The sequence below is a fragment of the Stenella coeruleoalba genome, assembly GCF_951394435.1.
Source record: "Stenella coeruleoalba genome assembly, chromosome: 13".
In the NCBI taxonomy this organism is placed as follows: Eukaryota; Metazoa; Chordata; class Mammalia; order Artiodactyla; family Delphinidae; genus Stenella; species Stenella coeruleoalba.
Window position 1 is genome coordinate 87,585,815 of NC_137159.1, and position 26,310 is coordinate 87,612,124.

The window sequence follows — 26,310 nt, forward strand, 5'->3', positions numbered from 1 at the left end:
GCATTCAATGCTGAGCATCTGTTAGGCCCCATCCAATGAGGTAGGCCTTGTGTAAAACATAGGAAATAAGAAGGCCACTGCTTTCCCAAAGTCAAGCAGTGTATAAAAGCCTATAGAGGCAAGTATGACCAGAGAAGGGCAAAACGTCGGTGTTCTAAGAGGAGAAAGAGTAACGGCAACTGTAGGCGTCACTAAGGTGAAATGTACAAGGGTAGGTAGGAGTTCCTCATGTGAAGATGGGATGAAGCCTTTGGGGCAGCAGAAGGGGCCTCTGCAAAAAGCCAGAACACAGGGGGTTGACTCACCGAAGGGTGAAATGCACCCTTGGGTGAAATGGAACGTGAACGTTGAATCCCAGAGCCTGGAATTCTAGGGGGAGGAGCTTATCATCAGTTTAGTCGGAGTGAGTGGGGATTTGCATGGAAGTGTGGGGTAAGCACAGTGTTTTAGCAACAGGTGGCTGGCCATCGTGGGTGGGATGTGATGGAGGCAAAGCACCTCACCTGGGGGAGGAGATGCAGAGCTTCTCGCAGGGCGTACGACATGTTCACGAATGACAGCAGTGAGCACAGGAAGGGAGAGGAGAGAAGGATGCAGGGCACCTGGAACAGGTGGGACCCACAGGACTCAGACTTCCCTCCCCTGAGCACCCCCCAACCTCAGCGAGCAGGGAACCACCAGATGGCCGGCTCACGCACAGCGCCGGGCCCCCGCCCTGGAGTTTGTGATTCAGTGAGTCTAACGAGGCCTGAGCATCTGTTTCTACCAAGGGCAGCTCCTGGACCTGCTGCCTCGGGTCATCCTGTAGGACCAAGATGAAGAACTTCCAGACAGGGGGCAACTGTGAGACGCCCCAGGGAGTGGAACACAGGGCTTCCAGGTGAGAAGCAGGGCTTGGAACTTCCTTCCTCTCCTGTTGTCACCTTGGGACAATCGGTGCCCATCCCTGGAGGGCGCACAGCTGGCACGAGTGTCCCCAGGAGCAAGCCAGGGAGCTGCAGACACCCTCGGCAGTGAGGGGCCCAGGGAGGCGGCAGGACTGACTGGCTGCGGCCGCGAGGACAGCCTCCCCCCAGAGCTCAGGTGCTGGAGGCTGGACCGCAAGGCGCTGGGGGTGGGGCCTTGGGAGACTCCACCGGAAGCAGAAGTGCTGGGACACATGGACCAGGCACTTAACACAAACGTGGAAAACGTTACAAAAGAAATAAGGGAAATATGAAATAAAGAAAGAAGCACAAATTCTTGTTTGGAAGATAAAATAGAGGCACTCTCCCAGGAAGCAGCAGGGAATGATAATAGAACATATAGAAGTTAAGAAATAAAATGAGCAGAAGTACCATCAACCAGACAGTAATCCCCAAAATAAGTTCAGTTAGGAGCAGAAAGGAAGAAATACGGGCAGAAATAATGAAGATCCGTGTCACAGACCGAAAGAGGGAAGACCTCCAACTGGAAGAGTCCACAGATGGTGAAAAAGCAGACAGAAGAGTTCACCAACACTGCCCAACCTGTGCCCGACAAACGCAGATTGAATCAAGCATTGAGGGTGGAAACGGTCGTATCTCAGAGTCTCAGAACTTGGCAGGGACCGCTCACCACCCTTCTCTTCCAGCAGGTAGAGAGCTTTGCCAGGTGCACAGAGCCCAGGGCTGCGGGACGTGGGAGATTCAGCCTCTTTCCTCTTCAGTTCCTCCCCGTGCTAACGACTCTTCTTTCCGGAACCGCGTCTGGCCAGCCTCACGGCCAGGCATCACCCATAACACTGCATTTCCCAACCAGGGCTGGACCAGGGTGAGGCGAGAGAAGCACCCAGGTGCAGATCTGGGGGGTGCCCGCTTTCAGGGGTGCACCAGCATCTCCTCCCAAGCCCAGCACACCCCGACCTCTACTCGTCCGCCATTCTCAAGGCGAACCTCTTCTTCTGGTCTATTCCTAGACTGGGCTGCACACCTGGGTGTGCTCCTCTCCTACACACTCTGCCCTCCACTGTGATTCTTTTCGATTCTGCCTTCTCTGCGGGGCCACAAGCTCAACAGGGGTGAGCGGACCAGGCTGGGCCTCCCGCGTACAGCGTGGTGCCCACCGTGCAATCAGCACGCAACACACGTCTGCGAAAAGCACATTTTTCTAACACCGAGATCAGCAATAATCTCTCACACAGAGACCCACACACAATCTTAACGGTTTCTCTGGAATATATATATATATCCCAGAAAGTTCAAAACTATCCAATAAATCAACCAATTTTAATACCACTGAGAACTTGGCTAAGTCTCTAACGGACACAAGAAAAAGGTACAGTAGAAACCTCCACTGAACCATATTAACATTATCTAAGGAACGATAAATACAGATAGATACAAACGACTTCTCAAACGTATGTTGACTATTAGCTGTCGGTTCCGTTCAAAGATAACATGTACGTTGATAATAAAAAAAAAAACCTGTAATGTGCTATTACATCACCCTTTCAAGCTTACTATTGAATATTTGAACTTTCTAAGCATTTCCTTTATTTCCAAGCTCTGTACTTTTTCTAAACTCAGCCACAGAGAACTAATTTAAGCCCAGGGAAGAAAAGAAAGGAGCGTATTGATCTAGTGTCCTATTTTCCCTCTAGATGTCCTACTTCCTTGTTTGCTTCTCCCTCACAAAGATTTTACCTCTTCCTTTCACCACTATGTGATACTTGTGATTTTAGACGTGATACTTATGATTAATCCCACTACTGTTTCTGGCTTCTTCCAAAAATATGCACAAGCCTATCTGCTCCAGACAACTGTCCCTATTTCTTTAAGGATGAAACACGAATACTTATAACTGCATCCTGAAGTCACCTGGGCACTTACAGGACGTTTTATTATGTGAACAGCGGTCTTCCTGGAACATTGGTGTTCACTGTTGTTCACCACCCTCACTAGGCTAGCGAGTATCCCATTGCTCTAAATGTCCCAACAGTTATGTCCTGCTCACTAGTAGACACAACAGTTGTCATTGTTGGTATCACAACTCTTGACTGTCAATAGATCTTCTATGTTTTAATTCACCCCCGAGAAAGAGTTAATGGACACAAAAGTGAAAAGGGACTGAATGTTTTTCTCTTCCTCCCCAATGCCAGCCACCCGGAACCATGACCATGGTTCGTCGCCATGGTTCGTCGAACCATGGGGACGACGCTTCTAATGGTCCTGCGGCCTCACTCCACATCACCCGACTTCCCAGCCTTAAAGGTCTGTGTCCTCCTGCGCTTTCCCACCCACTCCCATGGCGAGACCGGGCCTTCTCATCACCCCGTGTGTTCCCAAGGCCAGGTCTTCTTCACCTCCCACTACAGCCTGTAGCCTCGCGGCTCTCCACTCCCTCCCTCCCGCCCTCCTCCAACCGCCAGGCCGGGGTCTGAGACCACCGGGCCATCCCTAGAGTCACCTGCACACACCGAACCCCTCCTCTGCTGGTCCCTCGGCCATGGACGAGTCTATCTTCCCCTCCCTAGTCCCAGGCTGCCGAGCGTCGGAGGAAACCACAGCCCTGCAGCGTGTCCCACTGCAAATTCGGGGTCCAGGCCAGTGGGGCCCCCAACACTGCTCGGCCAGTGCAGCACACCATCTCCTCCATCCAAGGGTTCCATCCCCCCATGACGGGCCCCGTCACCACTCGGACACCAGCTCCCCTGCGTGGCTCCCCGAATTCTCCTGCCCAAGAGGCCTCATCACATCACCTGAGCATCTAACTGAATGTTAATCACTGGCCACCCCGCAGGGGCACGGGGGACCCGGGGGATTGGGGCGACCACATCTCAGCCTTGTTAGCTGTATTCACCACGCCGAGGGTGAGGCAGATGCTCGCTAAACTTTTTGGAATGAATGAATGAAACTGTTAAAAATAAGTATGGCCCAAAGACTACAGAACTATTGTCTGCCTGAAGAATTAAAATCAGAGTTCACGAGAAATCATTTCAGACCTTGCTGGACGGGCAGGAAATTCTCACTGAAAGGCACAGAACGAGTCCCTCCTTCCGGGTCCCCAGAGCTGGGCCAGAGCCTTACTTTCGAATGCCTCCCAGAGGAAAGGCCTTCTCTCCGATCATGGCCAGCGCGCAGTTTCACTCCGTCAGGCTGAATTTGGGTATAATAATCTTTACAGGTGGAATAAATAATCTTCCATTTGTGAAAACACTGCAGGAACCAGAGGAAAAGCCTCCATTAGGGCCTCACACTTTGGGGGAAAACGCTGGGAATTCATGAAAGATACCCAATTACAGAAGCATGGAGACCACACAGAGCCCTGAGCAGCCCCTGGTGGCCCACACGCCACCGCATGGAGGACAGTCCCCAAGCCCCATAGTGCTCAGAACCAGGGAGGGGCCAGAAACGCTGGTGACACGGCCTCATGGGATAGAAGACACCCCGATGAACAGGACTAAACTCTACTCTTTAAAAAATAGGCCTCCGTGACAACGGGGAACATGGAAGAAAACTGTGTCCATTTGGAAAACAAACGGGGAAATTTGGCGTTAAAAATGCAGCTGCTGTCCCCTCCGTGGCGCCAAGAGAGTGTCCCAGAGGAAGTAACGTGCAATCCTCTGGAAAGATAATAGAAACCACTGGTTTCACTCTCACAGTTTAAGGCAGCTTCCCTGTGGTCCTGGTGGGTTTGTTTTCTTATTTCTATGGGCTGGGGCTGGGAACACGGCTGGGGTCCGCACAAAACCCAAAGCTACTAGTTCCCTGGTGTTACAGTCAAAGCCACTTAGCAACAGCTTCAAACTCTTATTAAAATATTGTAAAACGTGAGGCTATTTCTTTAAGTCTAAAAGTTACGGAGAGCATTTAACAAGACAGGAGCTCAACTTCACGGTGCTGACTTTCAATCTGTTACTTTGTTATTTATGATTACTGTTGTTGTTTTTCCTTAAATGTGAATAATTTAAAATTGGAGAAATACATCTCTTGTTTCAGAGTAAATATAAATTTTAAGTTAACACGTTTGTGCACAACAAAAAGGATCAGCTAAGGCTCTGTGGAAAGAGGCTTGCCATCACCCCAGAGGCCACCTTTTTCCGTACTTAAAGCCTCTGCCCCAAAACAAACCTCGAAAGGGGCATTCTGTGCAAGTCGCAGCACAGCTCATCTGTGATGTTACTGCTACCCTGAAGATTTGCTGCAAGGTTTCCACCCATCCGTGTTCCTAAATGGTGCACGCCAAAAGTCTCTCCAAACACAGACGGCTAATAATACAAGAAATAAATGTTGAGACAAGTCCATGTTGTGTTTTTGTCTACATTTTTAAGATGTTTAACACAGATTCTCACGCTGAGTGCGGGGAAATGAGCACGCTGCTATGGACTGAACTGTGTCCCCCACAGGTTCTGGCAGCCCTCGCAGGCTGATACACACACACGTATACACTGTTGACGTGGGTAAAAGTGAGCACGATCTTCCTGAAGGGCGACTTGGGGACACAGACATGGAGACGCATGGGACCAGGAATCACTGACACAGTCTGTCCACTCCCTGAAATCCAACCCACGGCAATGTGGGCACGTATACGTGAACCTGTAGAAACGTCTCTCGCAGGGTCACAGGCAAACCTCAGAGACATCGCGGGTTTGGCCCCTGACCACAGCAACAAAGCGAGTCACACGAAGTTTTTGGTTTCTCAGTGCACAGAGAAGTTACGTTTACACTATACTGTAGTCTATAAAAACAATGTACGTACCTTAATTTAGAATATTGCTAAAAAAAAATGTTTACTATCATCTGACAACAGAGGGTGGCCACAAACCTTCAATTTGTAAAAGAAAAAAAGCATTCTCTGCGAAACACAAGAAAGCAGAGTGCGATAAAACAAAGTAGAACGTTTGCCTGTATTTACAAAAACTAAAATATAAAAACAACCTAAATGTCCAAGTGCAGAGGAATGGTGAAACAAATCATAGCACAGGATACAATAATAACTAATGCAGCCATTTAAAATTGTTTATGCAGAATTTGTATTTAGGGGGAAAATGATCAAATACAATTAATGCTGTAAGAAAACACACCAGCAAGTACAGAGAGAACTAAAAGTAAGTGGCCCTCAAAGTTAACAGGGGCCGTCTCTGAGGAGAAGGATAACGAGCGATTTTGATTTTATTCTTAACACATTTCCAGATGTCCGCTTTTTTATATGAAGCATGTAAATACGGAGAAAAGGATTTTTTAAATTGTTAACGATCAAGAAAGAAATGTTTACAATAAAGAAATTAGGAAATTTCAAGTTTAGAGGGAGTGATGGACTTAACACATCCCCAGAAGCTTTCCGGTTGAGCTGGAGGATGAACTAGACCCTTCTCGCTCTGCCAGGTTTTAGGTCTGTGCCGTTTGAGCATCAGACGGCCCGTCTTCCACCTGACGATCCAGGTAGGTGGATGACCAACCCCAAGAAATACACCCAAAGATTGTTTCCCTAGAAAGTCTGTGACAGAGAGGTAATGGACAGGCACGGCCCCTGGACACACAGTGAAAGCCCATCATTGTTAATTACGTACAGACCGCTTTTGTAATACTAGGTAGCCATTTTTAAAAGCACAACGTATCTATATGCGCTAATAAGAAGCCGTATTAAATTCTGTGAAAGAAGAAGGAAGATACACAGCAACGCCTGCAGCATACACACGCCTCTAAATGCTTGAACATGCGAAGCCTGTCTAACAAGGACACTCCAGAAACCTTTAACAGTCGCCTCTGGGGATATAAAGTGGGCAGAAGATTTACTTTAATGTATACCTTTTAAAACGATATATTTACGATGGGTGTAAGTTACTCTGGCCATAAAAAATAGTTAATTTTTAAAAATTACTTTGAAATAAGAGAGGTTAAAGGCATAAAACAGCTTTGCCAATACACCTCCCTAGGTAATATTTTAAATATTTTAAGTGAGACATACTTTAAATTTTTTACATAGGAAATGTTTTGAATTTTTCAAAGTAGGAAACAGCACTTGGATCTAGGAATGGATTTTGCCAGGTGACGCGGTGACGGTGGTGGTAGTGGCAGTGGACGCCACTTACCGTAGCACACAGCTTAGTTAATGACAGACCAGGACACAGACCTGAGCCTCCGCCTCCAGGCTGGCGGCTTCTCCTGGACTCGACCAGCTGAATTCTGAGGACATGCAGACAGTCAGGGGGAATAGCTTCTCTCTCTACCATCCAGCTGCTACAGAACTCACACTCAGCAGCCCCCCACTCCCTCTACCCCAGCTCCCGGCTTACCGGGAAGGGTCAAAACACCTGTCACCTCGAACATCAAAAACTCTGAAAGCCATCGTAACTATTTTCCGTTTGTTTTCAAGTTACAAGGTCTCCAAGCAAACATGATCAGGCCTTCCCTTGGGAGAAAAGGCCTTGCATTTGGACGGGTATTTGGGTCCATCTAGTGGAGTTTCTAGCACACCATATAAAGAATAGAGCACATGCCTTAAGAATAACTGGTTTATAACAGAAAAAAAAAAGTCTGTCAAAATAAGTGAGAACCATGGACAGTGTGGGTCAGGCTCCCCCCAAAAATGTATGTCTAGCGATATGTGTCTTTGCCAGAAAGGACCCATAAGCCAATAATGTTCCCTGGGATTTCTATCCATTCTTCAGAAAGAGGTGTCCTTCGTAAAATTTAGAAATACTGCGTCTCTCATCATTTCAGAACAGCTCTCAGATGTACAAAAGGCACAGTGGAAGGATCTCAGGTGTGTTGAGTGGCTCCCTTGCAGAGGCCTAAGGAAAAGTATTTTAAAGAAACGATGGTTGGGTTCTGGAAGGTCAGTGAAAGGGACAGCCTAGCTAATAAGCAGGTCACGCTTGCTCCATCCTTGGGCTTCCCAGCCGGGGGCTCTGCTGTGTCTGGCAGGGGGTTCCCAGCCTCCTGGGCCCCCAGCCCTTTGCTGGTCAGCAGGGGCGTGAAGGATGACTCGTCAGAGTGTGGGCTCTCTGCTACCCAAGGCTGGGACTGGCCTGCTGCTGCCGCCCCTCAGACATAGAGCCAGGACCCTGGAAACTCACTGAAATTCCTTCCGCTGGGAACAGAACCGGGTAAGAGGGAAGGTGCCCCCTGGAACTTCAAGTCAGGGATTTTCATCCCTATAATATCAAAGCGGCACAATATATGCAGGACTGGGAGGCAATGGCTGCCATCTGGAGAATTCCTGCCCCTTAACGAGCACTGGGCGGGGTTTCCTGGGACTTTGCAGGTGCACGTCACCACGCTGTTTACAAATGAGGATGCCAATTCAGAGAGAGGAAGCGTGTGCAGGTCACAAAGCCGACAGGTGAAAAGCGGGATTTGAACCAACGTTTGACCTGAGTCAAGTGTGTTCTCTTTCTACAGCCCCAAGCATAACGCGGGCCGGCCCACAGAGGGGTCCCGATTAACCGGGACTGAGTCCCCCGGCACCTCTACACCTGCCCCACCAGCCGCTTCCCGGGGCGGCCAGCCCTCAGGCAACCTTGACCAGGGCGCGTTGAGCATCAGACAGCCCGTCTCCCCCGCCAAGGGGCTTTGGTGGGAACGTAACTTCTACATTTCCTTTCACCAGCCAGCAGCTGCAAGGGCTAGGTTACCAAAAATAAACAAAAAGCCAAGACTAAGCCGTGCACTTCCACCCCACGTGAACTGGCAGCCCCGGCGGGGCAACGGCATTGCTTCTCCAAAATCAAGGTTCACGAGACAAGAACGTGCAGCTGAACCATACAGAAGGCTCCCGGGGGGAAGGGTGAGCGTCAGAGAAGGGCGGGGACGAGCAGAAGCGGGGCGAAGGCGGCGCAACGTCTTTTAGGAGCTCCACTCCCCGCACCCCACTGTACTCACCTGATTTGTCGGGATAAACGATGGGATGTTTGCCACCTGGGAGGCACGTCTATGTCACAATGAACCACCGGCTTGATCTGAAAAAAAGAAAAAGGAAGCCTCAGAATGCAGTTCAAGCTAAAAAACGCTTGTTAAATACCAACAGTAGGCACAGCATTCGACCCCAAACCTAAGGTAAAGGTGGGGCAGCCTCGCTAAGAGACCGCAGGGCAGGACCCGGGAGGGGCCCGGGCAGCACTGGGCTCCGTGCCGGGCGGTGGCCAGGAGTCCAGCCGGGGCGATGCGGGCGGCTGTGCTGAGGGGCCGTGCGGTCCAGGGGGCGGCAAGGTCCCCGCTGAAGGTGCCCAGCAAGGGGCTGTGCGGTTCCCGCTGAGGATGCTCCCACAGCAGCTCACTCCACCACCTGGGTGAGCTCCGCTGGGGCCCCGAGACGGGACAGGGGCTTCTAATTCAGGCCATGGGGTTCAAGCCAGGATGTCCTGGCAGGTGAGAACGCCTTCCCAGCGTGTCCTGACCCTTCTCTTCTCTTTTCTGTGAATCCAACCTGAGGGGCTGAGCCGGCTCTGGGGCCCCATTCAACTTCGGCCTCACGCCCACCAGGGCCCAGACACCCAGGCAGGCAAGAGTCCCCGAGACCTGCCCCCCGCCAGCCCCGGGCCCCCTCCTCTCGTCAGAGCTGGCCTGCCTCCTGGCACCTGGCCCGGAAGGGAGGGCACCGCAGCAGAGGGTTTCCACCCAGGCCTCCCACCCGCCCATCTCCCTGCACCTCCCTGACCCGCCAGGCCGCCCGGTCACATACAGACAGGCCAGCCAACCTCTAATGTTGGCACAGTGCCACTGAATTATCCCAAGTTGAGTAAAAGTCACCTACAGCAGTTCCTTTCCCGAGAATAACACCCAAGCAGCATCCTCGGGGTTCCCCACGGGAGCAGGGGCAAGCTGCGCGGCCCACCATCAGCGCAGGCAGACGTGGGCAGCTCACGCTTTCCCAGCGCTGTGTTTTGTTTTTTGCGGTACGCGGGCCTCTCACTGTTGTGGCCTCTCCCGTTGTGGAGCACAGGCTCCGGACCCGCAGGCCCAGCGGCCATGGCTCATGGGCCCAGCTGCTCCGTGGCATGTGGGATCTTCCCAGACCGGGGCACGAACCCGCGTCCCCTGCATCGGCAGGCGGACTCTCAACCACTGCGCCACCAGGGAAGCCCCCAGCGCTGTGTTTTAAATGAGGAGCTGGGAGCGGTGTTACCTTGTCTTCTGAAGGGGACGACGCGGGTAAGAGGGGAAGACGGAGGTGCTATGGAGAAGCCTGCCCCGGCATCTCGCTGTAAGCATGGAGCGCCTCAGTCACGGAGGGAGCAGAGCAAATCTGGGGGCAGCCTGGGAGAGGAGAAACCACAGCCTCTGGGATCGGAGAGACCAGGGTTCAAACTCCAGCCCAACCCCTTACTACCCGTGTGACTTCGGAGAACCATTTCACCTTTGAGCTACAATTTATTAATTTGGGAATGGGGATGATATACCTTGCAGGGTTTTTATGAGATAACATTTTATAAAAGGCACAATGCCATACCTATTATCACATACGATAAATACACAGTCTAGTAAATACGAGAGTCTCCCAACACACACAGACACGCAGAATCCGGGCCGGGGGGGAGGGGAGGGAGAGAGAGACCGTTTCGGCATCTCAGTTGGATTACAGCCCAAAGACAATTGCTGATTTTACCCACAGCCAACTGCTCATCCCCAGACGCCCCATCTCAGAACACGGCACTACCCTAGACCCACTTGCTCAACTACCAAGCCTGGGAGACACCGGTGGGTTCTCTCTTCCCTGACACCCACAACTAAGCCATCAGCCCATCTCTCAGTTCTACCTCAAAACTGCACCCTGGGCCACCCTGTTCCTGCCACCCCGCTGGCCAAGCCTCCCCATCCCTCCCCTGACTCATCTCCCCATCCCCATAGCCCTTTCTTCACAGCAAGCGGAGGAGCCTCTGTAAACACAAACCAGGATGCCATCACTGTCTGACTTAAAGCCCCAGTGGTGGAAAGACCCACACTTCCAGTAGGTCCCCACTCCTCAGCTAGCCCACGCGGCCACGTGGCTCGCACCGCTGCCTCTGTGCCCTCGTCCCTCCCACAGCACCTCCCATGCCTGCTTTCTTCCAGCTCTTTAAGCACCAAGCTTGTTCCCACAAGCACAAGACCTGGACCCTGGAATGTTCTCCCACATCTTTGCACGGTTTGCTCCCTCTTGCATTAAGAAGTCAACGCGGATGCCAGCTCCTCAGAGAGGACTTCCCTGATGATCACGCACCTTGATGTATGTTCACCACAGCACTTGATATTGCCTAATATTTGTGTGTTTATTTACTTGCTTATTATTGATTCCTCCTTGTAGAGTGTAAGCCTCCTGAAAGCAGGGACCTTGTTTGTCATGTTCAACGAAGTACTCCCATTGCCTGAACAATGGGCGGCCCATGGTAGGAGTTTGATAAGTATTTCATGAATATGAATGAAGAATGAACAAATGAATGACAAGTGAGAAACAGCTCTGATACTCTGGAAAGAATCCCAGAAAAAGTGAGTCCGCTGAGGATTGTGGCAATGCACACCTACATCCATTGTTACCCTACTGTCATACTATATATAAAATTATATATACTTGCGTACTAATAGTGACAAAATCAATGCCATGAATATCAACGACGACTGTGAATTTGCAGACCTAGTTTGAAAACAAAACAACAGAAATTATCCTCTGCAAAATTCTATTAAGGCACAGCTACCCTAAGAGGCAGCTTTCTTGACTGCATAAATTTATGGAAACAATGAACTAACTGCTTTCTTACATGTTAATGATTCATTAACCCTGATATCACCTGCCTAATTAAATGACCCCAGCAATTAAATGCATATACGCTTCTGGGCTTTTCCCCCTGCACTCCACATAATAATCTCCAAAGAAGTACCAAGCAAACGTGCTTTGCTGTTACTGTCTGATGGTGATGACAGTTTCAAGACTCGTGTCATTCACCTGCCCTGAGAGGCAGGACGTAACGGGCTTTAGAGCTCTTTAACAAGGGTCCAGGGTAATTGAACCAAATCTGCCTCAGTGACGGAAAACACTCAAGGCTGCCAAAGGTGTGTTTCCCCAAGTAGCACCTACGGTTTACTGGATGCCTGCCGTGTGTCAGGCACTGCACTCAGACCTTTATAAGCACTCACACCCAATCCTCAAGATCACCAGGCACAATATCCAGGTAACAAAGAATCAGAGACGTTATGTCATCTTCCCAAGAACACACAGCTATCAAGCGTCCTGGCCAGGCTAAGCCATCAAAAAATATTGTATGATAGTTTTTAGCAAAATGGAGGTTTGAACCTACAGCAGTACACCATCTAGGAGCCTATTCTGAGTCATCCACGATTCCAGGACTGGCTCCGTCACTTTCTCCCTGTGTGACCTTGGTCAAGTTGTCTCGCTTCCCTAAACCTGTTTCTCCGTACATGCAACGCAGATCCAAGTGGTGTATATGTAGTAAGTCAGACAGAGAAAGACAAATATTACATGAGGTTACTTATCTGTGGAAAATCTCAAAAAGAAATATACAAATGAATCTATACACAGCACAGAGACAGACTCAGACACAGAAAACAAACTATGGTTACCAAAGGGGAAAGCAGGGGGAGGATAAATTAGGGGTTTGGGATTAACAGGTACAAACTACCATACGTAGAACAGATAAGCAACAAGGATTTACTGTATAATACAGGGAACAATATTCAATATCTTGTAATAACTTATAATGGAAAACAATCTGAAGAAAATATGTATAACTGAATCACTTTTCTGTACACCTGAAACTAACACAATATTGTAAATCAACTCTACTTCAATAAAAAAATACAGATATAACCTAAAATTTGGCTAAAGGGAAAAGGTAAAAAAAACAAACAAAAAAGTAGCGCCTATGCTATAGGTTTGCTCGCGATATGAGTAACTCAAAGTGAGAGAACTCGCTCTCCAGTGCTCAGCAAGGTGCCTGCAGTGAGTTAAGAGCTCAGCTGACAGCAGTGGTCGTTATTCGTGCCATTGCTCCTTCTGCCCCATCATCCTTCTCCGACAGCCCTCCGTGAACATCCTCACGGCCTTTTCCACGCGAAACATCAAATAAAAAAGGCCCATAGCTGATTTATGTGCCCCGTGTGGAATGGATGTCAGCTCCCTGCTGACGACGGATTTATAGGTTGGAACTGATGCTCTGAATGACTCCAAATTTGCTGACCCCCCAGAGGAACCATCCCACAGCAACAGACAGCCACGCGACTTACGGAGCCTACTGGCCATCCCAGGAAGTCCCTACTCGGAAGCAGGGTCACAAATAAAACCAACCCAAGGAGAGGAGAGTACCTGCCCCAAATTCTGCCCGGCTGCAGACTCCCGGAAGGCGCTCGGTCATCGTTCCATTCATTTATTTAAGCCCTGTTTGCGGAGGACACCCCTCCATGGGAGGAACTGTGCTAAGTGTTAGAGACGCGAAGGTGAGCGAGACCGTCATCACACCTGGCCTCGGAGGGCTGCGAGGCATGGGACACAGACCACTGGGTGAGTGATCCGTAAACAAGGAGACAAGCACATGCAGCTCTGTGATGAGGGCTCTCTGGTGGCCAGCACGGGGCGCACTCCATCCTCACAGAGACACAAAGCAGGCTTCCTGGTGGAAGCGGCCTATAGTTGAGACCTGATTTATAAGCAGGAGTCGGTCCGTTGAGAATGGGAAGAAATGCTAAATGAGGCAGGAGAAACAGCATACACAAAATCCTGCTAGAGGACTTTGGATACATCCTCGTGGATACAAGGTCTTTGGGAAATGGAAAAGTCTAGACTAGACACTGGACACAGAGGGAGGAGTGGTGAGAGGCGGGGCTGAAGAAGAAAGCCAGGGCCAGATCAAGGAGGGCCTTCACATCCGCTGTTAGCGGTGTAGACTCCATCCCCTTGGAGAAAAGAGGCAGGCCTTGAAGTGTTTGAACCAGGGAACTGATGAGATCCAACTGGAAAGGGATGGGCTGGATATGCAGGAAGTCCAGGTGGAAGGCACACGACTCTTTCTAGGAGCAGCTCTGGGTGTCCTCAGCAAGAATGGGGGTCCATAACTGAATGGGCTTGAGAGAAGGCACAGGAGGGACAGGGCGGGAGCGGGGCTGGGAGAAGTAAAAGCTAAGACGATTATCTAGGTTTCTGGTTTTAGGAGTTGAGTATACAGCTCCATTCTCTGAAAAAAGGAACACAAAATAACAACTGGGTTTGCGGGGAGAGGCCAGTGAGTTCAAACGTGGACATGCTGAATCTGAGGTATCCTTGGGAATCCAAGTGACAGTGCCTTGTAGACAGAGATGTGGATCCTGCGCTAGAGAGAGGCCTGGGTGCCCTGGGCGCAGGGATGATGGTGGAGGATGAGGCAGGTACACTGCCCGAATGAGAAGAGGGAAGGAACCGGGGTAACACCTGGAGGGAAGTGGGGACTCCAAGGACAGACAATGACACTAACACCGCAAGAAAAATTTAGGAGAAACAACCGGAGGGAATAAGAAGAGGGCAGGGTTTCAGATGACAAGGAGAGAAATCACTCCAAGAATGAGAAAAAGGACCAGTTCCCACCCCCCAGCGCAGCTGTAAACAAAAAGGCCCAAATGTCCGTCAGATGTGGAATAGATAAATAAAACGTGGTCTATTCATACAATGGAATACTCTTCAGCCATAGGAAGGAATGAAAAATCAATACACACTACAACACAGATAAACCGTAAAAACATGCTTAGTCTAAGAAGTCACTATATTGTATGATTCTATTTATATGAAATGTCCAGAACAGGCAGGTCCAGAGGCAGCTCTTTTTACTCTTATTGTCTTTTCTCATCCACTTAAGATCGTTCTGAGCAATTCTCCCTATTCTCTCCCCCATTATCAACTTACCCACAAAAGATCCTGAATAGCCAAAGCTATCTTTAACACAAAGAACAAAGATGGAGGCATTTATAATCTATAAATATAATCTGTCAACATATTTTTATATAATCAAAATAGTATGGCGCGAGTCGTGGGGGGATCGCCTAACCGGGTCCTCGGGAGCAAAGGTGAGAGGTAAAGCAGGGAGCCGTTCGAGATCGCTGCTCCTTGGAGAGAGGGCGTTGGAGTTCAATTAAGTTCCTTATGTCTTCCCCTGAAATTGCTTCCCTCTCATGGGGGCAAATGAAAGTACACGGCTCTACTAAAATCTATAAGGACTGCAAAGTGTGGCCAGGGGGAAGTCGGGCTTGGGATTGGAGAGAAACAGGAACTGAGCATTCTCCTGGTGTGCAGCCTGCAGATGTGGAGGAAGTTGTCGAGAAGGGTGTGCAGATCCTTGTCATTGGCCGAGGGATGAGTGAAGCCTTGAAGGTACCCCCATCAACTGTGGAATACCTCAAGAAAAAAGGCATTGATGTGCGGGTCCTCCAGACAGAGAAGGCAGTGAAGGAGTATAATGCCTTGGTTACCCAAGGCATCAGGGTGGGAGGGGTCTTCCATTCCACCTGCTGATGGAGCCTTAAGAGAATAAATCACTAAGCAATGAAAAAAAAAAAAAAAAAAAAAAAAAAAAAAAAAAAATAGTATGGTGTTGGCATAAAAACAAACCAATAGACCAGTGGGACAGAATAGAAAGCCCAGAAATAAACCTGTGTGTATACAGTCAATTAATATTCCACAAAGGATCCAAGAATATACAATGAGGAGAGAGTAGTCTCTTCAATAAACGATGCTGGAAAAACTGGACAGCCACATGCAAAAGAAAGAAACTGGACCCGTCTTACACTAAACACAAAAATCAACTCAAACTGGATTACAGACTCGCACGTAACACCTGAAACCATAAAACTCCTAGAAAATAGAGGGAGTGAGTCAGCTTCTTGACATTGATCTTTGCAACGATTTTCTGGATTTGACACCAAAAGCAGATGTAACAAAAGCAAAACTAAGCAAGTGGGACCACATCAAACTTAACACATGAAAAGCTTCCACCCAGCCAAGGAAACCAGCAACAAAATGAAAAGGCAAAACCTGCTGAAAGAAAGTATTTGCAAACCTTGTATCTGATAAGGGGTTAATATCCGAAATATACACGGAATTCATACAACTCAATGGCAAAAACCAAAAACAACCTCGTTTAAAAATGGGCAAAGGACCTGAATAGACATTTGTCCAAAGAAGACATACAACTTGCCAAAAGGTACAAGAAAAGGTGCTCAACATCACTCGTCATCAGGGAAACGCAAATCAAAACCACGGTGAGACATCACCTCACACCTGTCAGAATGGCTATCACCAAAAAGACAACAAATAACGAGTGCTGGTGAGGGTGTGGAGAAAAGGGAGCCCTCCTGCGCTGCTGGTGGGAATGTAGACTGGTGCAGCCACTGTGGAGAACAGTATGGCGACTCCTCAAAAACTTAAAACTGGAACTACCATATGACCCAGCATTCCCACTTATCAGAAGGAAATGAAACCGTTTTCTTGAAGAGACATATGTACTCCAGTTAGTATTCACTGATGCATTATTCACAATGGTTAAGGTATGGAAACAACCTAAGTGTCTACCAATGGATGGATGGATAAAGAAAATATGTTATATCCATACAGCGGAATATTATTCAGCCATAGAAAAGAAGAAAAGTCTGCCATTTGCAACACATGGGTCAAACCGGAGGACATTATACTAAGTAAAATAAACCAAAGAAAGACAAATACTGCACGGTGTCACTTATATGTGGAATCTGGGGGGCACGTGGCAGAAAGTGGAAACAGAGAGTAGAAAAATGACTGCCAGGGCTGGGGGTGGGGGAAATAGGAAGAGATTGGTACAAAGGTACAAACTTTCAGTTACAAGATGAATAAGGTCTGAGGATCGAATGGATAACATGGTGACTGTAATTGATAACATCACATTGCATAATTGAAATTTGCTAAGAGAGTAGAACTTAAGTGTTCTCACAAAAGACAGGAAAAGAGAGAGAGATAAATATGTGAGGTGATGTGGCAATTAACTTGATGGGTGGAGGGAATCCTTTCACAATGTATACGTACATCAACTCATCACACTGTGCACTTTAAATATCTTACACTTTTGTCAATTACACCTCAGTAAAGCTAAAAAATATGGTATATATCACTTAATAGAATACTCTGAATCCACTACAAATTATTATAGGAGCATATTTGTTGACACATTAAGATTTCATGATTCATTGTTAAGTAAAAGGGGATTTGTAAAAAATAATACATAGAATATGCTCTCATTTGTGCTTAAATTAATATATTTGTAAAGTAAGAAGTATATACATGTGACCATTGAACAACACAGGTCTGAACTGCATGGGTCATTTATATACAAATTTTTTAATAAATATATTGGAGAATTTTTTGGACATTTCTGACATTTTGAAAAAGCTCATAAACTTCATAGCCTAGAAATATCAAAACAATAAAAAGGTATGTCACAAATGCATAAAATATATGTAGGTACTAGTCTATCCTTATATAGGCATAAGGTGTGTGGTATTTAATATAAAATTAATAATGTGTTAGCTTTCTTTCTGCTTTTATTGATACAACTTTGCTTTCAAAAAGTTACATTACCGTACATAGGCCTTTCTCTCTCATAATTGGAGAAATTGCACATCAGCCTATCATCACAGGGAAGTGGGCTTTTTAGTGCAACAATATTTCCAATACTGTATTATGAACATGACTGTAATGTGTGCCATAAAATTTTTATAACAATTTATTCATTGGTGTATAAGCCAGGCTACCATAAAGCAATCGTATTGCTGCTTCTTCATTATCAATGCACGAATCGTTACACATGTAAATAAATATGAATTTCCTCCTCATGTTATCTTTTCATTTTGATGGCTGGTGTTAGTAACATGTATAACACCTACGGTGTTTTGCATCATATAATATTGACTGTACTGACAGACGATTCATGTAAACAGGTGACACAAGCATACAGTATCAATAAATACAGTACAGTACTCTAAATGTATTTTCTCTTCCTTATGATTTTCTTAACAGCATTTCCTTTTCTCTGTCTTACTTTACTGCAAGAATACAGTATGTAATACAAGTAACACACAAAGCATGTTATCAACTGTTTCTGTTATCTGTAAGGCTTCCAGTCAACAGGAGGCTACCAGTAGTTGAGTTTTAAAAGAGTGAAAAGTTATACATGGATTTTCAACTGTGCGGGGGGTCAGTGCTCCTAACCTCTGCATTGTTCAAGGGTCAACTGTATATATACGCATATATGTCCACATAGGTTAGAAGCATCTAGAAAAACATGGTGGCTAATTTCTGGCTGATAGGATTATGTGTGTGTTTCCTTTTAAATTACATACATTTTCTCATTTCTCTACAACGAGCATGAATTATATAGTAGTTTTTTTAACAGAAACAGAAGCTTCCAAAAATGTGTTCAGGACCGTTCAAAAGGAGAGCCAATGTCAAGGCCACTGAGAGAATACGATGCCCTTGGGTATCGGCTCAGTCAGTGCAAAGTACCTCAGCCAAATCTTGAGTCAAAACACAGTTAATTTCCTTCCCCTTGCTTTTCAGTCAGATAGGGAATCACATAAATCACGTTATAGACATTTATATTAAAAGTTAATTTTAAAATTCTTTTTTGTTAGAATCATCAGTAACCGCCATTATTCGGAAAATTCACCTCAGGGACTCACTCCCTTCTCTTCCATGACAACTTGAGATAACTAAGGTCTAAATTAGTGCTTTAATTGTTTTACCATTAGTACGCTATTTACCAGGATGAATGCACTGGAACGACAGAATCAGAAAACAGTCCTCATGGGCAAAAAAGAATATTGAATTGGGGCTCATTTGTTCTTAGAACTGTAAGAAAAGGACAGGGGAGGTCTTCTAAATTCTGCCTAAATTTATACAATTTGACGTTACACACCCAAACTCTAAGATGTAGCAACAGAACTCCTTGAATTAAACTGAGACCAAGGACATTTTTCTCATTAAATCAATGAGACACAGTCATGGCAACTCAGGATCCCAAGAGCACTGTTTTCGAGTCTGATTCTCCCTTTGCTCCTCCGTTTAATGACACGTAATTCCAAATTCATTATGTTGAAGCATTTTATAAGTCATTTCTATGGTTATATGAAGTATATTATTATGGTATTCTAATTAATTTTAAGTAAATTTCTTTACTGAATCAAGGTCTCTTGAGAAGTGTCTTCAATTTTCCCACTAATATATTTTGACCAAAACGGGAATTCTGTGAAAGAATACTCTACAAAAAGCTAGGTACTTCTACTCTGTGTTGCTATCACAAAACAAGGCGGAATAACTTAGTAAAACACTTAAACATTGAATATTTGGACTTGGCCAAAGCTTACAGTATAGGATATTTAGTGTTTCTAAGAGTTTGCACTGGTATTCAAATCGGTAGCATTCATGGATCTCAAATTCTGATAGGGTGAGCTACCCAGACTTAAAGGCATTATGAGTATTCATTTCAACTATTTACTGAGCTCTTGCAATATGCCCAGCACCATCTCATTTAATCCCAGCAACATTCCGAGAGGTATTATTTCAGATCAATACCTATAGATCTAATCACAGTATGACAAGTCATGAATCATTCAACCATTCCTCTACTGATGGACATTCGCGTGGTTCCCAGGTTTTTGTAATTACTAAAAAAAAGAACATGCTGCTATAAACATCCTTAAGGCCCAGTGTGTGAACTGAACCAGCCGGCTGGAGCAGATGCAGCAGGGGCTGCCCGTGGCCTCGACACCCCACAAGGCCTGGGGAGATTTTAGTCCTTGCAAAGCTGTTCTCCACTGTCCTAGAATGAGGTGGCGCTGCGGAGGGCCAGGTCCCCCTTCTGCAGCGCATCCTATGGGGCATCGGTTCCCACAGCCCTCTGCACAGATCCTGGAGAACCCGTGCCCCGTGGCGCTGACCCTCTGCTTCCGGTCCCCCAGCAGAGCCTGCGCTGCGCCGACGCAGCGTAGCACCATCCGGTCTGTCCCACCCCAGTGCACAAAGTGCGGCTCTGTCTGTAAGGTGAGCGCTCATGTATCCACCAGAAATAATTCACGGAATTTAATTCTGTGAATTAAACAGAAGAAACCCATTTAATATGCACAGGTTGCACAGTGCAGTAATGAGGCTTTCCGCAAGGAAGGGGGTGGGGGGACCCCGGATTCATCTCTAGTTTCACACCAAGTTCTGTTACTAACTAGCTGCCTCACTCTGTACACGTCACTTAACCTGTCTTGAACTCTTGATTCATCTTTTAAGTGGCAGATATTAAGACCTCCTCCCCCGGACTTCCCTGAGGGTGCAGTGGTTACGAATCCACCTGCCAATGCAGGGGACACGGGTTCAAGCCCTGGTCCGGGAAGATCCCACATGCCGCGGAGCAGCTAAGCCCGTGAGCCACAACTACTGAGCTTGCGCTCTAGAGCCCATGAGCCACAACTACTGAGCCCGTGAACCACAACTACTGAAGCCTGCGCACCTAGAGCCCGTGCTCCGCAACAGGAAAAGCCCACGCACCGCAACGAAGAGTAGCCCCTGCTCGCCGCAACTAGAGAAAAGCCCACGCGCAGCAACGAAGACCCAATGCAGCCAAAAATAAATAAATAAATAAATTTATTTTTAAAAAGACAAGTCTTTTAGCTCATTAAGTATTATATTATCTCCCAGATCATGGGTACGTCCCCACAAACCACAAAGCAGCTAAAATGTGGTTTAGTCACTGGTAGTGAGTAGTGAGAGGTGACAAAGAGAGTTTAAGTTAGTAGTTACGTAAGCAGTATGGAGGACAAAAGAGAGGTACCCACTAAGTGACTGAGGAACTTCAGCCCCGTGACTGGCAACTCTACATCCTCATATGGGACAGCAGGACACAGATGTAAACTGCCGGCTGCTCAAATGGGCTCCTCACGGGACCAGCAGAGTTCTTGGCTACATCACAGATGAGTGTCCACGAAGATACTACACAGCAAGCAGCAATAATCACAAGCCACTTTTAGGGAGTCACTTCTGCCACCAAAGAAGAGGGGGCCGGGGTAGTGACCGTCAAGCACCTCGCAGGCCTCCACGCTGTGCAGCACCCCACGGCACCCGCGGGCAGTGATGGCATTCCCAGGCACCACTGGAAGCAATACATGTTCTGAGAAACTTTCTGGAAGTAAATATTAAAGAGGTCAAAATTGTGTGCGTAACTCCTCTTCTCTATAAACAATCATCATGGCTCTATCAGGGTCCATCCCAATGCCTAGTTACCATAATGAAAAAGAAGAAGGATGTAAGGTCTGTTGACAGGGAAGGGGTTAAATAATTATGCTAGAGTCACGTGATGGAACATTCTGCAGCCACTAAAAATCATGTGGCAGAAGATCCTTTACTATGTTAAACTGTCATGATACATAGTTAATAAAAAGCAGAAAAGAAAATACTATGTAAATCACTTTGCTGTATACCTGAAACTCACAACATTGTTAAGCAGCTGCGCTCCAATATAAAATAAAAAGTTTAAGAAAATGAAAAAGAAAATAGTACGTATTGATGGATTCCATTTCTGTAAATATATACATATCAATGCATGCATTGTATATATGTGTGTACCTGTGAAGATGATAGATAGATAGATAGACAGATATTTGCGACTTGTGCAGAGAAAACAACTGGAAATGGACATGACAAAATGCAGAGTGCGCTGATCTTTGGGAGGTAGGATTGTAAGTGATCTTCACTTTCCTCACTGAGCTTCTCTGCACAGCATTTTTGACATTTTTCTCAGCAAGAACGACTGTAAAATCAGATTTTTTTAAATGAAAAGAGTGTAAATTTCAAAAGAACAATTACAAAACTCTTTGGGCAACTATAGTCTCATTAGTATGAGTGCACGGCAATCTAGTACCGACCCTGGGAGGCTGAGGCTCCTGTGGGCATTTCAATGCTGGTACCCTCGTAACCTCTCCCATCACCGCATCCTCAACTAGAAAACAGGGAGTTTTGATAAGATAATCTAGAAGTTCCCTTCCTGTCCTAAAATGCTAAATGTTACCTTATAATCATGTCTAATGTTTTTAAATCATTGACATGTACAAAGGATAAACATAGACTCAAACTTGAACAGAGTCTCTCGAGGGGTACGCTTCAGAATTGTTCAATCCCACTCCCGCCCCACCAGGACAGGGGGATGCAGGGACTTAGATGTTAAGGATAATCATATACCATTTCCTCTCTATTTATTAAGGTAGTAGCCCTGAAATTCAACGACTGCCAGAATTGCTTTCTTGTTGGAAACTCGCCCTCCTGCCCCTGGCAAGTTACAGTCTAAGGTGGGTAGGTAATAACATTTGATTTGGTTCATCGCACAGCCTTAAAGTGCAGAGGCAAGGAAGCAGCTAAATGCTTCTGCAGGCTGGTGCCTGTGGGCGATGAAAGAGCTGCTAGACTGCCCTTTACTGGAGCACCGGGGAGTCCAAGGACACAAAGAGGCCCTGCTTCTTTAAGACATGGGGGACGAGAACCGACACTTATCTAGTGCTGGTACGTTATGTCTAGTTTATCATGTAATCCTCACAACCATCCTCTAAGACACATTCTCATCTCTTTTCCATAGAGGAGAGAACTTAATAGCAAAACTACCACTTAGAGACATAGATACCCTAAAAACAGCTCACCTTCGAAGCACTCCACAAACAGTCCATTTACAAAATTAAAAAGTAGAGATCATCTTGCATTCTAAATATCATCATCAGGCTATCTCGCTCAAACCTGATTTTTGTCGCTTATTTAAAAGGTGGATCTCTTTTAACTTACATAGGAAATTTGGGTTGTTTTGTTGTTGTTGTTGTTTTGCTAAGACTCAAGTGATGTAAACAGAGTGATGGAAGGTTCCATCTTGTAGTCTTTCAAATGTCTATCAAGGACAAAAATGTTGAGAACACAGAGCAAATCTTTAAATTTAACATTATAATTAGCTTCAACATCGTGTAACTTGAAACAACTTTTCCTGTCACCTGTCTTTCCAAATCCCCAAAACAAAAGAGGAGGAAAAAGTCTTAATAAATCTAGCACTCTGCATCTCAAAGATGAATCTCTCCCTAACCGTGGTCTTCAAACGTTCTTACCGACTTCCATCGTCTTAGTGACTGAAGTGCTCTGACAAACAGAACGAGCTTGCACGGCCACTTCTGGCTTCAAGAGCAGCACGCCTTTACAGGCATTCCCCACAAAATGCTGCTTTTATCAAACTTCAGTTATTCAATATTGACATTTTAATTTTTACCAAATCATCCAATATAGCCCATCTTTAGTAGTTAGTAGTGAACACTTACTTCCTTCAACTTTCTCATCCTTGCAGGTCTGCTGGGAACTATATTAAAATAACTGCAAAAGAAAGAAAAACCTAACTAGAAGGTAACTATTTAGATAGAAAATTTGAGCTTCTTTCGAGATGACTCCACTCCACAGCAACTTAAAACTAAAACCTAGAGCACCATAAATGCTCACATCAATATACAATAGCAATGTCATTGCAGGAAAATGTTCATACTGGCTACCGTGGGCATCACCCAGGAAAACGGTCCTTCAGTGGCATTGCTTTTCCTCATACAACACTATTAATCAAAGAGGAACCTTGGAGACCAATCAAAGAGAACTTTACTGGATCACTAACGGCTCCAGGGCCCACCACTGGCCAAAGGCAGAGCAGAGTCCCAGACACCTCGCCCAGCTCCCTCTCACCTGCGCTGTCCCTTCCTGTCTCACAGAATGCCATCACTGTCCCCATTCTGCCAACACTGAATGCTGGGAAAGAGCCACTGGAATAAATGTGTATGAGCCCCGCCAGCAGAACTCGTGACCCCTGGGGACTTTCGGAGAGCCCTCCATGTGCCTCAGACACAGAACAGATATTTTTAATGATAATAAATAGTATGTTAAGATTTATATGTGTTAGGGTTTCTTCCTGATTTAAAACAATTTTTTCATGTATTTGAGATTGTTCTTGACAATGGTTTTAGCAACAGTCAGAGAAGGATTGACTAAGAGTCGGTAGATGAAAGGAAAAAGACATTTTTAAGTACTTAATATACAGTCAAGAGTCACAAGCTCAGATGCCTACAGAGGCTGGGCAAGTAAATGATGATGCTCGCAAAGGGTGGTATTAGGGAATGGTGGGGACTGTGGCTAGTGGGAGTGCTCATAATTGCAGAGCACTGTTTTCCTGTGGAAATGCAGGCTACTAAAAACTAAGTCCTTGGGACTTTCCTGGTGGTCCAGTGGTAAAGAATCTGCCTTCCAATGCAGGGCACGCAGGTTCGATCCCTGGTCGGGGAACTAAGATCCTACATGCTGCGGGACAACTAAGCCCTTGCACCACAACTACTGAGCTCGTGCACCACAACGGAAGATCCCGCATGTTGCAACTAAGACCTGACACAGCCAAAAAATAATAATAATAAATAAATAAATAAAACTAAGTCCTTTTAAACAATAAAAATCCTCTATTTTTTATTATTTTGTTTTTTTTAAACTACACTGGTTTTGTTTTGTTTAATTTATTTATTTTTGGCTGCATTGGATCTCTGTTGCTAAGCACAGGCTTTCTTTAGTTGCTGCAAGTGGGGCCTACTCTCTGTTGCGGTGCGCGGGCTTCTCATCGCGGTGGCTTCTCTTGTTGCAGAGCATGGGCTCTAGGCACACGGGCTTCAGAAGTTGTGGCACATGGGCTTAGTTGCTCTGCAGCATGTGGGATCTTCCCGGACCAGGGATCGAACCCGTGTGCCCTGCATTGGCAGGCAGATTCTTAACCACTGTGCAACCAGGGAAGTCCCAAAAATCCTCTATTTTTTTTAAATGGAAACCAAAATTTCATATTACATGAACACCCCCATTATAAAATGTGGTAGCCAATTCCAACCTTCGAAAACTATGTGAACCAAAGCGCCTGCAAATCCCCAAATCACCCCCTTGGCTTACAGCTCCCCTCCATCCCCCTGTGCTCATCTTCAAATAGGTATTTTAGTCTTAAGCTCCCAAATTCCATATTTGATGACGCACATTAATCCCCCAAATGAGACAACTTACTCTCATTAAATGGAAACGAAAGGCATAAATAAATACAGAAATTAAGGCATAAAAAGATCACAAAAAACCCACAAAATGTTATTTACTGTTTCAATGTTGCCTTCCAAAAAGCACAGAAATAGAATGGAAAGAGGGGACAAGTAATTCCTCAGAGAGCCAGTGGCCCCAAGTCTTTAAGCCGGGTGTCTGCAGGAGGTTCCTGGCTGGACCTGGGTCTCCCTGGGGCTGTGGGGGGCAGGAACTGGAAGCAGAGGCTAGATGTTAATGTGCAATGTTCCTCCTGCTGCTTCCCAAGATTAAAGGAAAGGAAGAAGCCAACCACCAGATCAAGGCAGGCATTTCAAAGCACTGTGCTCATTTCACTCTGACAACACCCTATTGGAGCAGATACTAACCAGCCCTGGTTTATTGATGAGGAAACTGAGTCTCAGCGAGGTGGTTTGATTTGCTAAGTGCTACCCAGATGGGAAAAGCCAGGATTCTGTTCACCCCAGGTCTTCTGGCTCTGAGACCACATTCCTCTTCCTCGGGCGTGGCTGTCTGTCCACACACTTTGCCCCTTTCCTGGTTACGCACTAGTCCTCGGGTACAAGTGAGTGGTAAGGAGAGTCAAAGTACAGGTTGGGGTGTCAAGGAGCTGCCATAGTTTGATTTAAATGGCATTTTCACTTTGAATCTCAACAGCAAACTCCTAAGGTAAATAGGAAAAATTCCTACTATAATTCAAATTCTTTGGGGTCTCTTGAAACACACACACACATACACACAATACACACGCATACACACATACACACGCACGCACACATACATACACACACACCTAAACACACACACACACACACACACAATGCCCTGATATAAATTTTGTTGTGAATATGACTTTCTCTACAAAAGAAATCATTAATTCCAGGCTTTACGGGATACATTTTTAAAGTGATTATTAGCCTATAATATTTTGTTTTATAGAGAAAAAATGATGTTTCTCTTCTCAAATTAATTTATTCCAGAAAATGTAGGAAATGTTTGAATGATGATTGGATTGGGGAAGATGTTATGGTGTTTGTCTTCTCAATGTACCATTTTACAACCATGAGAAACCCTCCAGGACAGTTAATATATCATCAGGTTGCACTTCAAAGTTCATCTGCTGGTGGCACAATTAGAAGATTATTTGCCGGTGAAAATTAATTTTAACCGTTCAATGGCTCAGTAAGTACAGAACATACATTCCAACAAGTGCTAGCTCACTGATACCAGTATAAATCAAGCCAAAATTAAAATCAG

General features: G+C 46.1%; 2 protein-coding genes across 2 annotated transcripts in view; one reads left to right on the plus strand and one right to left on the minus strand.

The window, feature by feature from the left end:
* The window catches only part of DCDC2C (doublecortin domain containing 2C), a gene marked incomplete at its 5' end in the record, with an annotated part of 44,066 nt that overhangs the window by 742 nt on the left and 17,014 nt on the right, over positions 1-26,310 (minus strand). Inside the window, 4 exon segments of the mRNA XM_079940788.1 lie at positions 4,047-4,102; positions 4,106-4,175; positions 8,844-8,920; positions 23,274-23,325. Of these exon segments, the coding sequence (XP_079796914.1) occupies positions 4,047-4,102; positions 4,106-4,175; positions 8,844-8,920; positions 23,274-23,325 (255 nt within the window).
* On the plus strand, positions 14,953-15,459 carry LOC307196600 (mth938 domain-containing protein). Its single transcript, XM_079941675.1, has one exon. It carries the CDS (start codon positions 15,061-15,063, stop codon positions 15,427-15,429), a length of 369 nt encoding a protein of 122 aa, XP_079797801.1. The 5' UTR covers positions 14,953-15,060; the 3' UTR covers positions 15,430-15,459.

Excerpts from the sequence above, each read along its gene's own strand:
- LOC307196600 (XM_079941675.1), top strand. The coding sequence starts at position 15,061 with ATGTCTTCCCCTGAAATTGCTTCCCTCTCATGGGGGCAAATGAAAGTA.